This window comes from Aulonocara sp. 'chitande type north' Nkhata Bay, linkage group LG5 (assembly GCF_057382095.1).
Source record: "Aulonocara sp. 'chitande type north' Nkhata Bay isolate Kocher_YH1m ecotype deep benthic linkage group LG5, A_spYH_male_GT1.1, whole genome shotgun sequence".
Classification (NCBI taxonomy): Eukaryota; Metazoa; Chordata; class Actinopteri; order Cichliformes; family Cichlidae; genus Aulonocara; species Aulonocara sp. 'chitande type north' Nkhata Bay.
The window spans coordinates 42,461,759-42,479,091 of NC_141348.1; the positions used below are offsets into that span (position 1 = coordinate 42,461,759).

The following is a 17,333-nucleotide window of genomic DNA, read 5'->3' on the forward strand; positions in this document are numbered from 1 at the left end:
GGATTCTTGGTGGACTCTTCTTCCTTTTTTAATATAACACTGAGTAGAGCAATGGCTCCCCCTGCTGTTTATTTGATGCAAACATTTACACTACTTACTGCTCTCTCAATAAGTAGTGCAAATGTTCTGCTGATGTTTATTTAATGAGGATCATGAACATCATTTTAAATGGACTGGTTGTAATGTGATGCTTTTCTGCCTTAATTCTTTGTTGCAAAGTCTGAACAAGGTGCTTTGTTGACTGGAGCACTGAGCACTTATTTGAGTTCCCGTTGCCTTCTTATCAGTTTGAAGCAGTCTGCCCGTTCTCCTCTGACCTCAGGAAACAGTCACTCTGGATTTTTGGACCTTTTCCTGTGAATCTTGGAGATGTTTGTGTGGGAAAATCAGACTTTAGCAGTCTGTCTTAATGCAAATATAATAAATACTAATGTTCATTTTTTTTAAAGCTTGTTTAAAGGTAAGTTGTGTTATGTTTTAGTTGCTAAATGAGCCAAAACCTATATTTAAAAATAGAAAAAGAGACATGCATTTGTGGGTTAGTGATTCTTCATTACGTTCATTAGCTAATATTTAATTGACTGCTTGTGGAAGGTGAAGAGACAGGGGGACTGGCCATTCTGCATGCGTCAGGAAAAAGAACCTTAGTTCACATTTTATCAGTGTAATTTGTTTGGAACCTAAATTCTTTGTACATGTAATAGAGAAGTGTGTTAACAGTACTCACCTTTCCTGGTTGCTTCCTATTCAGGATGTGGAGCAAAAGAGTAAAAGCAGCTCACTCACCTGCTCAAGAGTTTGGTTAAGGTTTAAGTCTATATGTTATTGAATTATTTATAGGACGTGGTACAAATATAAATATGTCTTTCACGTGTTTGCTCGTGTGGATGTTTATTTGTTCATTTGGTTTGCTGACCTCAGACTTGGGCTATTCCAGATGCTGACCTGAATCGGGTCGAGTATAAAAGGAAGCCAGCTGCTTTTAGAGGGGTTGGGTTCTCAGTCTCACGCCATTTTGGTTGAATCGACACATGACCACCGGCCAAACTGACAGTGGGGTCTGTGGGTTAACTGGTAACGCTAAACTGCTCATGGTGTGAATGGCTGTCCTTCTCGCTGTGTTAGACCAGCGTCAGACTGGCGACCTGTCCAGGGTGTAACCCGCCTCTCAGCCTATGGTGGCTGTGATAAAATGACTACATTTTATTTTATTTGTCTTTCAAAACACTCAAGTTCACCTTGCACAAAAGAGTTAAAAACAACAAGAAGTGTTTGTACAAACTCTGTGTTTGCCTTTGTACTGCATTTCCTTTTATGGTTATTTATTAGTGACAAAATATTACACTAATAAAAGCCATTAAACCACATCCGACAGATGTGAAAATCTCACAAATGAACTGAACGTTTCCTGGAAAAGTGAAATTAAAAATGTTTAAGACTAACTTTAAAAGTGATGTAAATTGTATTTTTAATGAGTTTCAGATTTAATGGAGGAAGTTATAAATTTAACTGACTATCTGTGATCATGACTGCATGAATTAAACAAAAACTGAACTTTATAGCAGCAAACGTGAAATAACGACAGGCTGAATCCAGTCGAGTCAATAAAAGTTTATCGTTTAATGTTTGTCATTAATCATGAATCCACAACACAGCAGTTTGTTTAGTGAGTAGGAAAAACGTGAGTATTTACATCTACCATCATACACGTCACAGTTTATACCCATGCTAACACAACAAAGACTTTTATATACAAGAAATACCATTAGCGTCGTCATACAAAGGAGCGCCATCGTTGGAACTATCTAGATTTGTCATTGATGCAAAATACACAAAATCATAATAAACGTCTCCTCAGCTGCCCTGAAGTGATCGCGATAATTCGACAGAATGAACTTGGATCGCTGTGGACCGGGTTTAAAAACTGGTTTACATCAGAAAACACGAGGCGAGACGATCACAGTCTACGTGTATACGAGGTTTGCCCTTCATGCCCGCGATAAATACGCCCTCTCCTCGCTTATGTACAAAGAAATCAATGCGTCTCCTCCGTGAGCTCCGTCGGATTTCCCTCCACGCTCCTCCTTCTAAAGGAAACACAGACTGGGTGGGGTCAGTGGTTTTAGTCTCACACAAAACTTACTTTCTTTTAAAAAAGCACCAAACTACTTTTAATTTTCCTGCCATCCGACACGTTCAAGCCAAAGAACAAAAGAATGAACTGAACATCCTACAAACAAACCTCTGATTTGCATAGTTCATCTTCACCTGCTTCGAGTTTGATTCACTGAAATCTGAACACTTCATCGCTGCAGACCGAGTATGCAGGACCGTTTGTTTAAAGCAAGAGTTCACAGCAAAATCAAAGATGTCATTTTAACTGTGGTAACCGTAGTAACCGTTTACACATCTCTTTTGTTTTGGTGGGAATGACCCAGTTTTGGAGATATTAGGTGCAGAGATTTCTGCCTTCTTTTCAATACAAACTACTAAACAGCACAAAGAACTACTTTCTTTTTACTGTCTACATCTGCCAGCCAATGGAAAATGCAGCCAGGTCTCTCTTTAGTGAGCAAATAATTAATATAAGCTGGTCAAAGCAGGCCGTCACTTTACATAAAAGATGCCGTACCCACCAGCGAGGTCCCCCGTTGGATATGAAGGATGCTGCACATTCATATAGCAGCAACTTGTCAATTACACCCTGGTTTATCCACTTGTTTGCCTCCAATAGAACGACAGCTGATAAAATTAAAGTCCTGCCACTAGTGAGGCTCATCAGGTAAATATTTACTGAGGTCATAGTTCAAGCTGCGGGGGTTGTTTTCTCAGACTTTTTCTGCAGGACAAACAGTTGCCCCCTAGTGGCCACTGGAAAGAACGCAACTTCCAGCTTTGTTTTAATTTTCAGACGTGGAAGCTACAGCCATCCTTTATATACAGGCCCAATCCCAGTGTCCACTCACAGGACGAAACAGACTGTTACCGGGATAAATTCTGTAAATTCCTAAGTTAATTTGTAAATTTTTGTAGTAAATTGTAAATATTGTAAAACTTTTCTTCTGTCATTTAATGGTCGGGCATTGTACAGCTACAAGCATTTCACCCCCATGTCATACTGTGTATGGTTGTGTGTGTGTGACAAATAAAATTTGAATTTGAATTTGAATAAGAAACAAAAGCACCAGAATAAAACTGTAACGCAACAAGCACAAAGGAGCAACGACACAAAAGGCAAAAGAAAATCTATGCACGTGTGATTGCAGCATATGCATGTAAAGTAGGTTTAGTTCAGGGAGAAGAAAATAGTTCCCACATGAAACATCTTCAATAGGTTGTTGCTTCTTCTTTATTTCTCAGTAGCTGATCAACGATCTCAGATTCTCAGTTTAGCTCAGGTATATTTAAAAGACAGCAGATGTCAAAATGTTCTAAAAGGATGAACAGAACTAAAAATCAGGAGAAAATAAAGTACATTTAATTCTGCTGTGAACTTTTCTTTAGTAAACTGTTGTGTGACTTCTCTCTCTCCCTCTGGTGTAATTCGATCCTGATATAACACACACTCTCTCACAAACTGCCGTAACAGCGCACACCTTCATTGTTGCAGTTTCTCGTTGCTGAAAAGCTTCTCTAACCTGCCTGCGTCATGTATTTACAGCATCCCCGCTCACAGCTCTTTGTAGGCTCAGAAGGATCAAACATAAACGGGTCAGCACGACTGCACACGGAGCTTTACAGATAAACAAACACACAGAATGACAGAAAAGTGATAAAAAATTAAACCTTCCAGTGCGTTATGTGAACTGGAGGTAAAGGTTGCAGGAAGAAAAAGCAATAAGGTGATTTCTAAATCTGGCTTTGTATAAACGTATACATATTAATATCAATCTTCATGTTTTGCAAAGGCAACAAGCATAACAGATGTGCTGTGAGAAAACCTTTGAGAGCACTCAAAGCTGTTTAAAACAGAGGTAACATCATATGTTGTTGGCATAAACACAAAGGCGTCAGTGCGAGTCTGTAACAACTGTTTATATCGCTGTGAATACACACAGCGCATGAATCCACCATCAGCTGCACTGAGTGTTAATATGGGTTTCAGTTTCAACAGGACAACAATCAACTCGAACTCTTCACACAAGGATGAAAGAGTTGATCATTTAGGGAATAAATGAACTAAAATGATTTTAAATGAAATTTATAACTAAAAGTAGAAGAAGAGAGAAGCTAAAGATCTAAAAACAGACAGGTTGAAGGAGGTAACTCGAGCCGTGCTGCATAATTCACCTGTAACATCATCAGTTAGTTCACCAAACACCCGACTTCATGAATTCAGCAGTTTTCTGCAAACTGTCCGGGCTGTGGTGCAGCCTCTGTGTGAGCCACAGGACAGTTTCATGGCTTTGACTTTTATAAGTGGGGAATAAAGAGACTGGAAACGCTCACCGGACACAGAGCGCCACTGAAAGTCCAGCTCTGAACTTCCACTGAACATCTTTAACCATCACTGCTTCACTCGTATGTTTATGGTGGAGAATTCAAGCAGTGGGCCCGTATCACTGCTCACACAGCTCACGCCATGCGTCGCGGCAGGAAATGCTCATGTGCAACAACTGTCTGAATGATGGCTGTTGTTCCATGTAGCTTACTGGGTCAGTGAATGCAGCACACACGTTCACTGAGTGAATGGGTTAAATGCAGAGAGGGATTTTCCCCACGGGGACCAATAAAGCACACTTTCTTTCTTCTTTCTTCTGACATTACAGGAGCTGAATATTTAAAGTGGACCCGCTCTGCTCATTTCGAGCTCTATAGTTTGATGTTTGGACTCTACCAGAGGAGCTTTGTATGACTCATAGTTAAAAATAACACTGCAAAGTGTCTGAAACAAGCTGCTTCAGTGCCCGTCTCTTTAGACTGGCTGCTCTTTGTAAACAAAACTATGGTTGTGTTTACTGCGCACATCCATCCTGGTGTGACAGAGTCAGAAAATCCAGAACTGGTCGACTTTAGTAACTCCTGAAAATGATTTAATGGATGAAGTAAAGTCTGTGATGGTTCTAAACGTGCAGACGCACTCACACACAGTCTCGTCGTTTCACCGAAAACAAACCTTCAGCTTCTCTAAAGCAGCGAAAGCCATTCGAGGCAGAGTGCGCACTCAGGTCGCTAATCCTTAAATCTAAAATGTCTCAACCTGACTCAGTTTGTCATCGACATATTTTTATGTGATGCCTATATTTACTTATGCATGTATCCCCTATTTTATTGTTTTTGCTTTCAGCCCTTTATGTAGACAATGTTGATTTGATTTATTTCGTCGTTGTTCTCTGTCTTAACTTTTAATTCGTCCCATCTCGCTCTTCGATGTCCAGCTTCCTGTTGAAATGTATTTTTCTATTTTTGCCTTTCTGTCAAAGCACTTTGCAAAGACATCGTGTTATTATTATTTAGCCTCACAGGGGAACAGTTCTGTGTTGGATTTATCTAAATGTAGCTGGGCTTAAGTTCGAAACTACAAACTACAGAGCCACCAGCCATCGTCACCAACACAATATGACACTGAATCAGGATTCTGAGTTTTCTGCACCTTTAGGAGGAACCAAAACAGGACAAAGCTCAAACACAACGATCAGCTTCACCATGCAAAATGTGAGAAGATGATCAGACACCAGGCAGAGCACAACGAGGATTTCAAATAGCCATGTGAGCTAACGGCTGTTCAACCTAAAAAAGGGGGCGAAGTGATCAGGATGACAGTCTGCTCACAATCTGAGTGCTAAATGTAAAAAGAATATTTAAAACAAAACACTAAAATACAAAAGTATGACCCTTTGCAGTACTTTTACACGTCTACTACTAAATCCTGCTGATTCAACATCCTTGGTGTTCAAAGTGGTTTCCTAGACTACAAAGACATCAGTGCACAGTACAGTATTTCTCCAGTGCTTCCAGTGCTTCACCTCACAGTCTCTGTTCAGTGAATGAACATGCATACAAAACAGTACCCTGATTAAAAAAATGTACAGTCATTACTTTCATAGAAAAAATGCCAAAAAAGGTGTATATGTACTTCAGCTAACATCCCTAAAAATACCAGCAGTCGGACGCCTCGCACATATTTACAGGTTCCTCCGCTGAACGCATCGTCAGCTTTAAAAAACCCTCAGAGCAAACTGTCCCTCGCTCCTGTTTTCAGGAGCTGCAATAAAACCTTCAGCTGTTGTGAAGTGCACATCGCGTCTGATGTAGCGGCTACTGTCGGCTCAGAAAGCCATTTGCACATTTCTTCAATCAAAAGTATAACGACTGAATATAAATTATATGTATATACTTCTTTATAGTGTATTAAATGTATCTACATTCTCTCTTACTTAAATATAAACACTTCTCATCGTTTATCTTCAACATTTCAGGAAAAAGTGACTGAAAATCTTCGAAAGCCGTCGCTCTGTTTGCATAAAGCATCACTTAAAGGTACTTTTTGTAACTTCCTGTTTTCTAAGATTAACAAAAATTAACAGAATATAAATACCAGCTTGACTTTATGTCCTAAACTATCTGTGTTTTCTGTTACGATGTCAACCGTAGTCAAATGAGGTCCCGGCCGTACTTTGGTGTGTTACCTTTTTGTTCAAACGCTGCCCCCTAGTGGTGAACGTTTTATTTACATCGTTACAAAAAGTACCTCTACCCGATGCCTTTATAGCCGCTGTTTACGTGACAGAAATAATCATCATTAGTTATTTGCTTTCATTTTGGTCTTTTGTTTTCATCTTTTTAAATCATCTAAATCAGTGATTCCCAAACTCAAAGCTGCTAAACTGGAGTCCACACGAGACTGACCTTTGGTCCCCTCGTCCCACATCGAGACAGTGTCCCACATTTTGTTCACTGCAGGACAGGCACTTTCCTAAAGTCTGGCTTTTATCCAGTGGCTTTAAAAAAACTGAAATACAGGGAGACTACTTAACTGGGTGAAGTCAAAACAAAGGAAATGATTTTCCTTTCTTAGTTAATCAGCAGTGATGCAGAAAGGAAAACATGACATTAAGTGACAGGTCAATTATCGGGACAGCAAAAGTAAATATAGTAAAAAGAATATATCACGGACAATAACATGAAACTTCTTATTGTGCTTATTGCGTCTGCTCAGCGAGGGAGGAGGGAAAGTCCTTCACAAACCTGCAGTTTGTCCTTTTATAGTTTTTTAGGATATGTGAAGATTCCCACACAAATAAACTCCAGCTGTTGTAAAATGTTGTATCATTGAGGTTCATGGAATCTGGCCACCCTGCCTCTGGAGGACACCCTGCAGTACCGTCACAGCCCACTAAGGGGCAGCGGCCCACACTTTAGGAATCACTGATCTAAATATCCTTCAGTATAACATCCCTGCTTTGACCGTTCTGTGTCTATAGGTTTTATTTGTACATAAATAAAAATGTTTTTAAAGTGCCGTTTGCCTTTAAATCTTCAGAGCGAGGCTTTTTTTTATTTGACTAGAAATCCCTTCGTAAAATCACGGGTTCAGTTTCAGGTGTAATCATGAATTTAGTGAAAAAGCTGAGCAGCATTTTCTCAGGTTAAACCCCCGTCTGCACATATAAGAAGTAAAGAATCAGGATGCAGTGACGTGAGGACTGTTTGGTTGAAGGAAACACGTCTCAGAGGTCAAGGACTCGTTAGCCAGATGGAGCGTGCGAGAGCAGACTGAAACCTTTAGCGGTAACTGGAGGACAGCTGGGGGCGATTCAGAGCTACCCTCAACTTCATGACCCAGTTTTTAGTTTGGCTCTCGCTCTCACGTCTTTTCTTTCTCTCTTTTGAGAAGAGTTTCTTGTCTGTCCCTATAAACCATGAGGGGGCGTCCTACTCCTCGCCGATGCCGTGCTCCCACGCCACTTTAGCCTGCTCATCCTTGGTGGCTGCGATTATGGGCTGGGAGATCTTGCGTGGCATGGGCCGCGGTGCGGGAGGTGGAGGCGCTGCAGACTGGCTGATCAGGGAGTCCTCTTCAGGGATGCAGCCCTCTCGGAGGTAGGGTTTAGGGGGCAGCGCCGGAGGCTCATGGAAGTGGTAGAGAGGCGGGTGGTGGGGGATGTAGTGTGGGTGGAAGTGATGGTGGAGTTGGTGGTAGTAGTGGGGGTGTTGTGGGTGTGGCAGCACATCCTGCTGCTGCATTTGTTGAACTCCGATGGAGGCCGAACCCGGAGCCTGGGGTTGGATTTGGGACCCCACTTGAGCCGGGGTGACGCCTCCCGGGGCAGAGTGGCTGCGGCAGGGCGGGGGCTTGACTCCATCCAGGACTTCAGGTTCGGAGATGCTGTACCTGACGGGCTGGTAAGGTGAGTCGAGGTCCTCCTGGTCGGTGGTCCAAGCCTGGCTGCTGGGGACGGACTCCAGGGTGTCTGTGCGGCTGGCGGTGGGGTCAGAGGAGGAGGCGGGGCCACCAAAGTTGCTCTCACTGAGGGAGGAGACTCCGGAGCTGGCACTGCCTGACAGGTTGGAGTTACTGCCATCCAGGATGGACTGTGGACTGGTGGGCGAGGCAGGTATAGGATGCAGGGGAGACTGGAGAGAGAGGCGAGGGAGAGTCACACAAACAATCTCTAACACAGAGTCTGTGATTAACAGCTGCGGTTTTATTAAATATGTTTAAAGTCTGTCAATATTTAACAAAGCAGGTCGATCACATTCTTTTCTCCTGCATAAACATGAAGATCACAACTTATTTACAATGAATGTCTTTAACTAGAATCACATCTGACTGAAGTGTAGAAGCAAAACAATGACAGTGCACATTAACAGGCATAGTTTAAACTATAAATATACCAAGTAACACAGAAAGCAGGATTCTGGAGTGTTTGTTAAAAAAGAGGAAAAAGGAAACATGAAGCCAATAAATCAAATATTGCTGATGAGCTTAGGAACAGGACACGAAGGTTTACAACTGAACAGAAAATATTTTGTCTTTGTCGTAACTGTTGGTGGATAAACTGTAAAGTTATTTCCAGCTGGTGTTGCAGACTCAGCTGTGAACACTGATGCTTCATTTAAAAGAACAAAATCATGGACACAAAGAAAAACACACAGACAGTAATGTGCACTGATTTGTGAGTGCATACACACACACACACACACTAATGGACAGACGAACTTCATCCAGACAGACAGCAGGCATGAGGAGGAGGAGGAGGAGGAGAAGGGTACCTTTCTTAAAGAGCGCGCGGGGAGAGCTGGAGGGAGGTCGCTGACCTGGTGGTGGAAAGCGTCAAAGTGCATCGACAGGTGTTGCCCTACAGGGGGAGACACAGCAGGACTGACTGAGAGAAACTCGCACACACTCTCACACATTTCAGACCAGAGAGGAGGAGGAGGTGGGAGGAGGGGCAAGGGGGAACAAAGGTCAGAGAGTGGAGAACAAGAAGGTAGAGGCAGGTGGGGGGGGTTAAAACAGGAAAAGGGGGGAGTTGGAGCAGTGTGTGGAGGAGGGGAGGTGTTCAGCTCTGATAGCATTTAAGTTGTTTGATTGCAGTGGTATAAAGTGTGTGTCTGTGTGTGTCTGCAGTGAAAACGAGATCAAATTAACCAAAGTTCACTCTCAGAGAACGCTTCCTTTCTTTCTCTCTGTGCTTCGAGCCCTGCAGACGTCTCCTCTGAGGTTGCAGGAACCACCAAACGCTTCATAAACACTTCATGTACCTGAACTTTCACTCTTGGGACTCAAAGGTTTGAATAACGCGATTTACAAAACCGAGAATGAGTGTTCGGTGGTTTTGAAAGGTTTCTGTGAGGGACTAATACGAGTCTGCGTCGTCACAAATACTCCTGAATGAAAAGCAGAGCTGCTTTGAATCCCCGATCATAGATGTCACGGACAGGAGAGGCCCAGCGCTATTCTGTTAATACTTTCTCAGCCAATCAAAGCACAGCTTGCATAAAGGGGGAAAACGGCTAAAACAGCTGTTTTCAGACAGAAGACAAACTGAGAGGCTGCACCGAGACTCACCATTAGATACACGGGGATCATGAATCATGCGGAGCTAATCTAACGGAGGTACTAATGAACATGAATCTCCTCTGAATCCTGCTCAGAAAACAGAGTCATGTCTTCTGACCCGGTGCTTAAAAAACAGATTCAGTTCCACAGCCAGGAAAACGTTACAGAGTCCCCCGCACAAACACACTGCAGGGGAACCTGTGGGGATTCCCCACACACAAAAACCGACACACGCAACGATGCACAAGAATCAACGCTTCGCTCTCGCACAACAAAAACCCAGCAGGCGTCCACGGATGACACTTTCTGGGCTAAAGGCGTTCAGTTGCATGGCTTCATGTCCAAACTTGGTTAAAAAGTGGAGTTCAGTAAATATCTAGTAAACATCGTCTACATTAGACGTTAATTCTGTAAGTCTAACACTGAAGTGTTTGTCTGTAGCTGTGAGCTGTGTGTGAGGGGGACAAACGGTACATTCTCTTGGTGGTCATGATCATCCTGCATGTGTGGTTCTCCCTGGGTTGCATCTCACTGACACACTCGTGCAGCTGTTTTTAGGATTATTGTTTCACAGTACGAAGGTTCAAATCCACTAAAGAGGAAGTCCTTTCATGTTTCAGACGGTTTTAGATGTAAAAGAATGATTTAACGCTTCAGCATCTGGCAAAGTTTGATTTATGCTTGGTGGGAAATCAGTGCACAATACACACACACACACAAACGCACACACACACACAGTAGTTTCATACCTTGAGGCAGGTTGCGTGGTGGAACAGGTGGTGCCATGACACTGCCAACGTGGGAGGAAAGGAAAGGGAGGGCTTCTCTGGTACCGCTGTCCAAACTCCAACTGCTGGGAGTGGTCAGGACTGGAGGGCAGAGAGTGAAGACGGGTGGAGTGGAGAAAAAAAATAGATGAGTTTTACAGAAATATTCTGTATTGTGTGTGTGAGTGAGTTTGCCGACCTTTCTCAGCCACAGAGAGGTTTGGGTCGCTGCAGGGTTTGCATGGACCGATCACCTGGTGGAACAAAGCTCGCTGGAAGTTTGGTGGCTGAGGAGGAGACCATGAGCTCGTTAGAGAGGACCACAGCGATCACCTGAATCAGACTTTAATCCGTCTTCAGCTCAGTAAAGAACTGAACATGATTGCATTCGAAAATATTTAGAAGAATATCTGAAGGTAGGTTGAATCCATGAAAAGCACCTGCAGCATCACAGGTCAGCTGATCACAGTGCAGCACAAAGAAAACTAATCTTTGTGCACAAAACAAGAGCTTCCAGTTTCCTCTCCTGTCAAATCCCACTTTACCCTCTGCATGTGACGTACATGCAACTTCTAATAAATCAGACAACTGTCACTGCTGTCGTTCAGGATCCCCCCTCCACTGCTTTACCTGTCCATTGTCTGTGATGTTGGTGTACATCGCGCTGCTCGGCCTCTCTCTGTGCGGCGGCAGCAGCATCAGCATCTCTCTGTTGTGTCTGTATTTGTCAGGCAGAGACGGAGAGCCGACTGCAGACGGACAGATTACAGAAGTGAGACATGTGTGAAATACAAAATATCAGAAAGCTAAATATAGTTTTAAAAAGCTGCCATGGGCCGCTAACCTCTGATGGTTGAGGGGGCGGAGTTTATCATCTGAGAAGGCGCAGAGTGGGTGGAGCTAAGACTGGAGGAGGACAGGCTCGCCTGCAGTTCCAAGAAATTCGAACGCAGTATTGTACATATAGATTACAATAATGTGAGGTATTTGAGCAGTGATGCTCAGCTGTGCAGAAAAAGCTGGACATGATAATATTACAGAGTTTTATATTCATGTGTGATATATGGAGTGTTTCTTGTTTCTTGCAACAAGTGCGTTTCCTCTCTGCGAATCGCGTTTTTCACTGACCTGCATGCGGTAGAAGTCCTCGGGGTGTTCCACTACCATGCCGTCAGCCAGGATCAGCAGATTGCCAACGTTTCCCATCTCACTGGAGTTGTGAGAGGAGAGAGAGGAGGAGGAGTTGCGCACAGGAGTCAGAACAGCTACGGGACTGGGAGGAGGGAACGAAAGGAGGAAAAAAGAGGAGAGGAAACAGGGAGGGTAAAGAGAAAGAGGGCGGGGGGAGAAGAGGGAAATTCCAGGTAGAAGAAAAGAAAGGAAGGAAGGCAGGAAGAAAGGAAGGAAGGCAGGAAGGGGAAGGGCCGAGCAAACCAAAAAAGAAGAAGCGAAAACCAAACAGCCGGCATGCATGAGGTGATGCGGTGAGAATGAGAGCGATGGTCAGCCATGAGCATGCAGGAAGCACGATGCAGGAAGCACGATGCAGGGTGGTGTCGGTGAAGGATGAAGGAGAGAAAGAGAAAATGGCAGACTTTCAGAAAGTGCGATGTGAGCAGAGGACAGCAGAGATGCTGCGAGGAACTTCTCAAAGATCATTAATGAGACACAGCAGGTGAATCACAGATGGAGGTGAAGCCAGTGAGAAGACGTGTGCTGACTGTGAAGGATGGTTTCTGCCGTGTTCACCACATTTAACAGTTTCAATTAAGAATAAGATAAAAGTAATTAACTGCTTTGTCTCTCTTGATCCGTGCCCCTTTGACCCGACCCTCTATGCAGACTTAGAGGAAACTGACTTTGAGGATTTTTTAAAACCTTTTCAACATGTTTAGAGACCCTGAATGAGGTTTTGATGACATGGTGGTGCAGACTGAGGAGTGTATCAGGGTGTAGCTGAATAAGATTAAAGCAGGAGAGTCTAACGGGCACTTTAAAAAAGTCTCTGCGTGTTGCTGACCTGTGTCGGTGCATCAGTTTGAAGCTCTCGGGGCTCATGGGGCCGTGAGTGGCCAGGATTCCTCTGGGTGTGTTGGGCCCTGAACCGGACTTGTCTAAACCAGGCAGACCCTGCAGAGACACATAGAAGCACTGCTCTGAATATTCACACTGCCCTCGGGTGTCCACACAGACAGAAGAATCACTGGTTGGAACGGTAAAGGTAAAATTATGAACAGAGGTGAAATGTTCAACGAGATTCTTTGCAGTGACGTAGTCTCTAAGCTTGGTGCACACTAACATGCTCTTTGAAGAAGAAACGAATCCATCCATCCTTCCAGCATGTTTACACCGTAATGAATCTTCTTCTACACTCGTTCATTTTGGTTCATGAGCTACATCTAACAACAGCTCCGCGTACGTATTTGTACCTCCTGAGGTTGTAATATTATATTATTTTGTGTGCTCACATGGCAGAGGCTGCTCCTCATCATCTGGAACTGATCTATCAGCTTCTTGTGCAGGGGACGCATTTCTGGGTGCACCAGCTTCTCGTGCACAGCCAGACCGACTCCCAGGATGTGAACCTGTGTGAAAACCAGTTTTTAAAAACATCAGCGGATGAGATGAAGAACCCTGTTAGTATGAGCAAGAATGAAGACGAGGTTGTTGCTCACGTTGGTCTACAGACAAATCCTTCCTTTGGAAAACTTAATGCACGTGTTTCACCTGCTTTACTTTTGCCTGCTTCATGTCAACAAATGTTTTTCTACTGGATCGAAATAATCTGACATGGGAGAGGGGGCGAGGTTAGGGGGGGCATCTCCTCCTATCAGCAGCTGGGGCTGAAAGTATTAGCCCCCCAGGAATTATGGAGCATTTTGCTAAACTTCTTCCCAATTTTTGCAGCATTGATGAAACTTGATATAATCAAAGATTCACCAAACCTGTAGCTTTTGGGACATTTTGTAATATAAAATACATTTTTAGTCTTTATATCAAATATAGTTAAAAGTAGGGTTGCCAAAAATATTAACATGTGAATGTTTGTTTTCAAAAAGAGCGACACATCACAGCCTGACAGCCCGGTGACTATTAATGGCCACGGGGCTAATCACTCATTTCTTTCTTGTTTTGTATCCATGAAATATCCTGATTAAACTTAAACATTGTTATTTTGTTAACAGATACACTATAAAAAACAAAGACTTGTTGTTAATGGTCATTTTCTTTCCTTCAGTTCAGTGAAAGCATGAATGATAACGTCTGCATGCAGATATATGAAAACAAAAACTATAGATTCAACTATTACAGGATTCTGAGGTTTTTCTTCAATCGTGACATTTGTCTCACGCTAAAGGTCAAATTCTCCACATGGTTCTATCTGAACACACTTACAGCTCTATATGTGTTTCCACTGAAGCACATATAGAGCTTTAATTTGAGTATATGGAGCCAACTTGGTCTATTTGGCATCTCAGGACAAAAAGGCAGAGCTGTGTTATTAAAGCTCTGCAGGAACGTCAGCAAATGACACCTCACCTGCTCCTGCATCAGGTCTTTAAGCTGTGTGATCTTCTCAGTGTCTTCAGGGTGGCTCGTGATGTACTCCTTATCAAAGAAAGCCTGCAAACGAAGGAAAAAAGCAAAGTCAAATTTATGGAGCAGTACTGTGGCATTACATCATCCCAAAACACCAAACCTTATAGAAATGAACATTTTTAGTCCATTTTATACATAATTTGTTCGCACAGATTCAGAGATTATGCGCACGGATAACAAACTGCTGTGCTTTGTAATAAAATACATGTTCTGTACTTTTGTTTATAAAAGGAAACTCTAACATATCACTGAGGTTAGTGCATTCTGGACCGTTTGTGTTTTATGAGTGGATAAAATAACAGTGGTTTAATCATATTGTGGCCCCTCCTTCACCTGCCTATAAAACTGCCCACTGTGATGCGCTGTAAGATTTTACTGCTGTGACTCAGCCTCACGCAGGCCGATGACATGAAATTCCCTGTCTGTCTGACCTCTTGGTATCTGGCGATGCCTCCGTTAACAGCAGCGTCGATGACCCCGTTCAGCGTCATGCTGAGCAGGTTGATGTTGCCGTGCAGCTGCTTGTGTTGGTACTGGCTGATCAAAGTGCGCAGCTCCTGGTTCTTATTCTCCACCACAGAGATGGCGTTTTCTAACGGGCTCACCTCCACCTGAGAGAGAGACGCAGAGCGACGAGGAGCCAAAGTGAGAGACGCTCAGATTACTTCGTAGAATATATCATAACAGATTGTTGTGAGTTTATGGATCCTGTTTATCTTTACAGATCTCTTTCATGTGCTCACCAGCTCTCTCTTCTCCACCTCAAACCAGCGGGAAATCCCGGGCAGAGGGTGGGTGAGGATCAGAGTCGTCCTTTCTATCCACAGACTCTGAAAAACATGACAAGCAGTGAGACAAACAGTCCAGACTTCAGGAGGTTTGATGTAACATCAGCAGCCATCGAAATCTCCTGAAATATCTAATTAATGTTGAGAATCCGGTTTATTAATCATCTAAACTTCAGTCAAAATGAGCCATGCTGGCTGAATTTTCAGAGAGCTTCAGAAAAAACCCGGCAGATCTTAATGAACTGAAGCAACGCTGTAAAAAAGAGGTGGATTAAAACCCTCCACAACGATGTGAGGGAGTCGCAGAGTGTTTGATGCTGTAAGCTGCTGAATCACGAGGAAGGTTGAAGGAGAAACGATGTCTCTACTGTCAGGGATGGAAATGACAGAAAGCAAAGACAGACGAGGAAGATGTCAGATAAATTTCACAGGAAGGAACTTAAAGAAATGTAAAACTTGGATAAACAAGGCAAAAAAGGTTTTTGTAATGAGTCACTGGATATAAATGCTGTAAATCGTGTCATTCATAAGAATATAAACAAAGGCAGGTTCAGCTGGGTTGCAGTAAGTAAGTGTGTTGAGCTGATTCACTGAGTATCTAATAAAAGAATAAGAGGAAAAAGCACTTCCTGTCTCACTTTGAACTCATTGTCTCGATCTTTGGGGCCTTTGTGGAAGGGCCGGTCGTAACGGAAGCGGCGAACGTTGTTCACTCGATAGAAGCTCTTAATGCGGTCCGGTACTCGGTCCATCTGAAGGACGGTCACGCTGTCCGGCACCGGCGTTACTGCGTAGATCTGGAGGTCTGAGAGGAGGGAGGTCAAAGATATAACTGAGAGCCGATAACACAGCAAACAAAACGCTTCCATGGACGTCAGGCGTGGATTAATATTTAAATCGAGCGGTCTTTGGATGAACATCAGCTCTGCTGCTGAAGGATACACTGTGCATCACACTGCAGGATGGCCTCGTCTGGTTGATTGGGGTGCTGCATTGCAATGGCTTGCGGGAATTCTCCCAGCATCCTTTGCTGGAAGGCTTCTAACCTTTCGTAGTCATGACCACGGCAGACAAACTCTTTGTTCTAGAGGGAACGAATCAAAAACGAACAGAAAAGATTAAGATGTTCATTTTTTAAAGCAGAAATCTTGAAGCCACCTCTTAAGTAACAAAACCTGCAGTTCCTGTAATGACCACTTGAGGCTGGATCCCAAAATGCTCTACAGCAGCCGTGAACATGTTTACTTCTCGCTTCATAACAGCTGTTTACTGGGTCACTGAATTCAGATGTGGCAGCTCAATTATTAGCTTGACCAAAGTCCTTCTAGAAACAAGTCCATCCACCCTGCAGCCATCGAAATACCCTCAGAGAGTTTGTTCACTTTGCCCCAAAATAAGGTTTTAAAAAGCTTTTTTCCTGGAAGGCGTACGTCTTCTTCTGTGAGAAGTGAAACCATTAGAGCTTTCATTTTCTTTTCTGATGGAAAATTACTCAACTTCAAATAGAGTTAACGTGCATGTGTAAATGCTGCACAGTGACATCACTCACTCTGAGGAAGAAAGGGAACTTCCTGCCGTAGAAGCCGACCCTGAAGAACTCGGGCTCCAGGCGCTGCTGCTCCATGATGTTGTCGTAATAGGCCGCCTCCATTTTCTGCAGGTAAAGGTCGCGGGGGGAAGATTGTGAGATCTAATAATTAATATGTCCTTATCATATTAAAGATCTAAAAGATTCTTGATGTGAGTGTTGTTGGGGCTCACCCGTATCCAGCTGAGACTTTGGTAGTCATACAGGGATTCGTACTGGAAGGCCAGCTCCCTGCACAGAGGAATGCCGTACTCCCAACACTGAGGACACACAAACACACAAAACCATGGAGGCGCTGATGTTTGAAGCAAAACCACAACAACTAACAAACTGCCTTTAACTGCAGCGAGCTGATTGGTTACCAGATAACACTTTACATACTGACCCCGTGCTTAACAGAGAAGACGCAGCAAGTGTCTAATATGAAAGTAGTTGCTGCTGGCACCTTGTAAAACCAAGACTGGCACCCCGGTGTTAGATAAGAGAACATACCTTTATTAGTCCCACAAGGGGAAATTTCATAAGGCTGCTGACCTATTGCACGCAATGGCGGCGCCATCTTACCCTGCGACCATACATACATT

At 43.4% G+C, this 17,333-nt stretch overlaps 1 protein-coding gene across 10 annotated transcripts in view; it reads right to left on the bottom strand.

Moving 5' to 3' along the window:
• Window positions 1-1,596: 1,596 nt before the first annotated feature.
• Window positions 1,597-17,333, bottom strand: part of LOC147331413 (dedicator of cytokinesis protein 3-like) — a 251,942-nt gene continuing 236,205 nt past the window's right edge. For 5 of the 10 annotated variants that reach the window (XM_086293682.1, XM_086293678.1, XM_086293677.1 and 2 more), the window contains 16 exons: window positions 16,923-17,009; window positions 16,711-16,815; window positions 16,104-16,245; window positions 15,800-15,966; window positions 15,117-15,203; window positions 14,805-14,984; window positions 14,314-14,397; window positions 13,242-13,358; window positions 12,794-12,924; window positions 11,902-12,046; window positions 11,618-11,699; window positions 11,404-11,522; window positions 10,973-11,060; window positions 10,756-10,875; window positions 9,217-9,302; window positions 1,597-8,577 (listed from right to left, as the gene is read on the bottom strand). In XM_086293682.1, the coding sequence (XP_086149808.1) occupies window positions 7,876-8,577; window positions 9,217-9,302; window positions 10,756-10,875; window positions 10,973-11,060; window positions 11,404-11,522; window positions 11,618-11,699; window positions 11,902-12,046; window positions 12,794-12,924; window positions 13,242-13,358; window positions 14,314-14,397; window positions 14,805-14,984; window positions 15,117-15,203; window positions 15,800-15,966; window positions 16,104-16,245; window positions 16,711-16,815; window positions 16,923-17,009 (2,442 nt within the window). In that variant the 3' untranslated portion in view covers window positions 1,597-7,875. The remainder of the gene's footprint in view (window positions 8,578-9,216; window positions 9,303-10,755; window positions 10,876-10,972; window positions 11,061-11,403; window positions 11,523-11,617; window positions 11,700-11,901; window positions 12,047-12,793; window positions 12,925-13,241; window positions 13,359-14,313; window positions 14,398-14,804; window positions 14,985-15,116; window positions 15,204-15,799; window positions 15,967-16,103; window positions 16,246-16,710; window positions 16,816-16,922; window positions 17,010-17,333) is intronic. The other 5 variants (XM_086293683.1, XM_086293676.1, XM_086293681.1 and 2 more) reach the window with 4 other exon arrangements.